The sequence below is a fragment of the Frankliniella occidentalis genome, unplaced genomic scaffold, assembly GCF_000697945.3.
Source record: "Frankliniella occidentalis isolate FOCC.00 unplaced genomic scaffold, Focc_3.1 Scaffold345, whole genome shotgun sequence".
Taxonomy (NCBI): Eukaryota; Metazoa; Arthropoda; class Insecta; order Thysanoptera; family Thripidae; genus Frankliniella; species Frankliniella occidentalis.
This window is the reverse complement of record NW_026267468.1, coordinates 29,969-34,025: the sequence shown is the minus strand read 5'-3', so window position 1 is coordinate 34,025 and position 4,057 is coordinate 29,969. Positions and strand designations below refer to the sequence as shown.

The window sequence follows — 4,057 nt, the reverse complement described above, 5'->3', positions numbered from 1 at the left end:
CGTTTGAAACTGCGCGAGGTTTTTAACTGCGCGTGTTCTGCATGTGCGCGTCGCCAGCAACTGCGCGAGGTCTGCAGCTGCGCGATGTCAATGCGAAGCGTTTGTAACTGCGCGAGGTTTTCAGCTGCGCGAGGTCCGCAGCTGCGCGAGGTCCGTTTTGTGCCTTTTGGAACTGCGCGATGTTTGCAACTGCACGAGGTCGGCAACTGCGCTTGGTCTGCAACTGCGCGTGCTCTGCAACTACGCGTGGCCAGCAACTGCGGGAGTAGTGCAGCTGCGCGTGGTTTGCAACTGCGCGAGGTATGCAACTGCGCGAGGTCAATTTGTGTTGTTTGTAACTGCGCGATGTTTGAAACTGCGCGTGGCTGCAACTGAGCGAGGTTTGTTAGCGATACTAGCAACTGCGCGTGGTATACGTGGAGCAAAAAACAGTGTCAGGCTTAAGTAAACCCCTAGTAAATGTTAGGTTTAGGAAAAATTTCAAGTGCCATCCGACTTCTATTATCATAACCTTTAAATTCTCCGAGTACCAACGAAATCGGAGATTTACACTTGAAAGGGTTCCCTTGTCAGTGCTGTTCAGTGCTGCTCAGACCTCGGTTCAGACGGGCGTCAATTAACAGCTATAAATGGTTCGGTCGCAGCTTGACACATTTACCATCCGATCGTCGGTGCTAGTCGGTGCCGAGCTGTTCGGCGAAGGTTCGGCTACTCTACGGATGTGATCTGCTGTCGTCCGCGTGCGAGCTATCGCCTGTTCGCGCTAACCGGCCTCCGGAGCGTTGCTCGCGTAGCTCGCTCGTTGCCGGGCTCTAGGTTGCACCTCGTCATGGCGTGCACGAATCGGGCCGAACGGATGGACCTGCGACAATGACATAAATGGTCCTTTACTCTTACGAGATGCGGCTATCGCGTGACGAGAGCGTTTTTTGACATTTCACTACTAAGGTACCGAAAATGGGCAAAATGTGTTCAAATTTTGACCCAATTTTTAACCAAAACTTTGACATTTTTAAAAAAATATTGAAAATTCGAAAATTGCTCTCGTCATGCGATAGCCGCATCTTTTAAGAGTAAACAACATTTTTGGTCGCTGTCGCAGGTCCATCCGTTCGGTCCAAATCGTGCACGCCACGACGAGGTGCAACCGTCCACTTCGAGCCCGGAGGTGTGCACTGTATGTGCATACGTCGAACGCCAACAACAATTTTTTTCCGTGAAGCCGAGAGCATGGGTCATCTTGATTGACTGAGCGATTAGCGAAGCCTATTACTCCGTCTGGTCGGAAAAAACTTTTTCTGTCTGTGTATATGTCCGCACGAAAACTCGAAAACGAATTGAGCGATTCAGAGTCGTTTTGTGTCATAAAATGACAATCGAGTTCGAAGATGACCATTTTACCTCAAAAATTTGATTTAAAAAAAATCTAAAACAATGGGTCCCAAAAATGGCATGTTTAAAAAATAATATTTTTTATGGTTACCTAGGGGTAACTCATTAAAGTCGAACCCTGTGGGCGAAAATTTTGTCCGGTTTGCTCTTGCTCAAACCAGTGAGGCGCTAGACGGGATTTTTGACGAAAATAAGCGATAAAATGTACAACCCTGCATAGATGTAGATGTATGCCAGGCGCGTCGCAGCGTCAGTGTTTCGTGAGATATCGCGAAGCCTGTTACGCGAGACGTGGTCTGGCGTACATCTACCTTGTTTTAATATTTAGTTATGTACTTTATAGTGATCTATATCTAGTTTTATTTTGCCGCGGGCCACCCTAGCGTAAGGGAGAGCGGGGTACCATGAGCATGGGGCACGATGAGCATTTTAAATTTTCGCGCCAATGATGTCACCGCCCGCCACCAACCTGTTAGACGTTGATAGGGGGTGTGCCAGCGGATGTTTTTATCGAGAGCGCAAAGTCGCACGGCGCGTAAGACGAGAAAGGGAGAGGTTCATAAATTTAAAGAGAGCTATTGAGGTAAATGGAGCATAAAATTATTTGGGATATTTTCTCTTAGAGCCGAATGCTGAGTTCGACAGTACAATCGACGTTTTCCCTGCCTTCTGTAACCTTCTTACTATGAAATACGACTAGACGCGATTTTTTAGAACACCTGGGGTTGACTCAGGTCTCTCTAGACCAAAAAGTTGTCTTTTGGGGCACGATGAGCAGTTTTTTTCGGGGTACCATGATCATGCAAACGTCAAAACTTTTTATATTCAAATTAGTGATTTAGATTCCGCTCGTCGAAAGGAAACGAAAATGTCTTATTCGCCGCGACGATCGGAGACAAAATGCCAGAGTTATTGACGTTCAAAGTTACACTAAGTCATTTTTGGCACTTGTTGTCACTTTGAACGTCAATATCTCTGGAATTTTGCCTCCGAACATCTCGGCGAATGAGACACTTTCGGTTTCTTTCGACGAGCTGAATCCAAATTACTAACCAGATTTTGATTTTTACATAATTAGGTTTTGACGTTTGCGGCTGTGAGCTCACACGTTTCCTAGGCGCAGTCTGGAAAAGGGCCGCTTCCCACAGGATTCCCTGGCAATGACATTGTCATAAATCCCTTCGCAGAGTTTCAAAGATTTCTTTTTCTGATTTTTTTTTGTGTCTTTCTAGGAGACAATATGCATGATCATCGTACCCCACCTACTGATCATAGTACCCCATAGGTGGGCTACCCTGAACATAATGCAGGGTCCCAATATTTTATCCCCAGCTCAGAAATGGTTTGATTGAGAGAAATTATTTCCTAAGCATGTTGTATCTAAGAGACCTAGCTCCCACCTGAGCCCATGATCTAGCTGCCATCTACCACTATAGGGGAGAGAAGGCCTAAATCAAAAAAAGGGATCATGGTACCCCGCTCTCCCTTACTGTGATCAGACGCACCACCCGATCATATCCCGGCCCCGGATGTCAACGTGGTGGCGCAGAACACATCCAGATTCGCGCTAAGGAATTTATTTTAGCGATGACCCAGTAGCACATGAGAGTGATTCGTATGGGATGATCCCAAATTACTCCCGAAATTAAATGGCAGCTGCTTTGATGACTAGGAAGTGCCGCCCACTGTGTACTCTACCCTACCACCACCCGCTGTTCGACAATCTTTCCCTAATACTCGGCCGTGGCTCCACAGACAACGGCGGTGACAGTGCACGATATCGCCTTCGGCGCTCTCTACGTGGCGTACACATTTATGGAGTTGTTCACCTTTTGCTACTTCGGTGACGTCGTGGCTGAGTCGGTAAGGGCAGGGGTCTCAGACTGTGACGTCACGCGGGCCGCACGAGTCGAACCTCTCACTCGCACTCACTGCGATCACATAGCTCCATCTCTCTCCAGTGCGGCCCTTGCGGCCCGCGGGCCGCGTGTCTGAGACCCCTGGGTAAGGGTGTCAGTGCCATTTCTCCACAGCTCCGAAACGTATCAGATATATTTTCTCCACTCAATAGACGTCGTATGGAAGGTTGTTATTCGCACAGTGGCAAAATAATCACAAAATATGTCAACTGGGCCAGAGAGGACACGGAGGGGGAAGGAGGTTCTGCCGAATCCAGTGCAGCGCAGTGATCCACAGTAGTGGCCAGTGTCTATTTATGCCTGTCAGCCAGTCTCCGCCACAGCAGTTTATCACCCTGCTTAGCCTTCGTCTCCCTGCGTGTCCACTCTGGCCCAGTGGCTAAGGGAGGGTGGGGCAGTGTGTAACAGGGGCAGTAGGTAACAGACCTCCGGGTGATTCTCAGAATACGGGCCATTTGGGACTTCCTAAAATTTTTATTTTTTTGTCGAATTTGCTAGGTTTTTGGGTCGCAATGGTTTTATTTACCTTCAAATAAGATACGTGTAAAGTGGCGATAGTTCAAATCAACCTGCCTGAAGTTGGCCAGAAAAAAAGTTGGCCAGAAAAAAAAACTTAGTCGAAATTTTCAATTTTTTCTAAAAAAAAGGACTAAAAATTAACCATCCAGAAATGCGTTATTAGACCTGGGAAACAACATATCAAAAGATAGCGGGACACTTTTTCGGAAAGTCTTGGCCACTTACGC

The 4,057-nt window shown here is 47.4% G+C and overlaps 1 protein-coding gene across 2 annotated transcripts in view; it reads left to right on the top strand.

The window, feature by feature from the left end:
- Positions 1–4,057, top strand: part of LOC127751107 (odorant receptor 82a-like) — a 74,200-nt gene that overhangs the window by 64,836 nt on the left and 5,307 nt on the right. For both annotated transcript variants that reach the window (XM_052274171.1, XM_052274172.1), the window contains exon 6: positions 3,148–3,255. In XM_052274171.1, the coding sequence (XP_052130131.1) occupies positions 3,148–3,255 (108 nt within the window). The remainder of the gene's footprint in view (positions 1–3,147; positions 3,256–4,057) is intronic.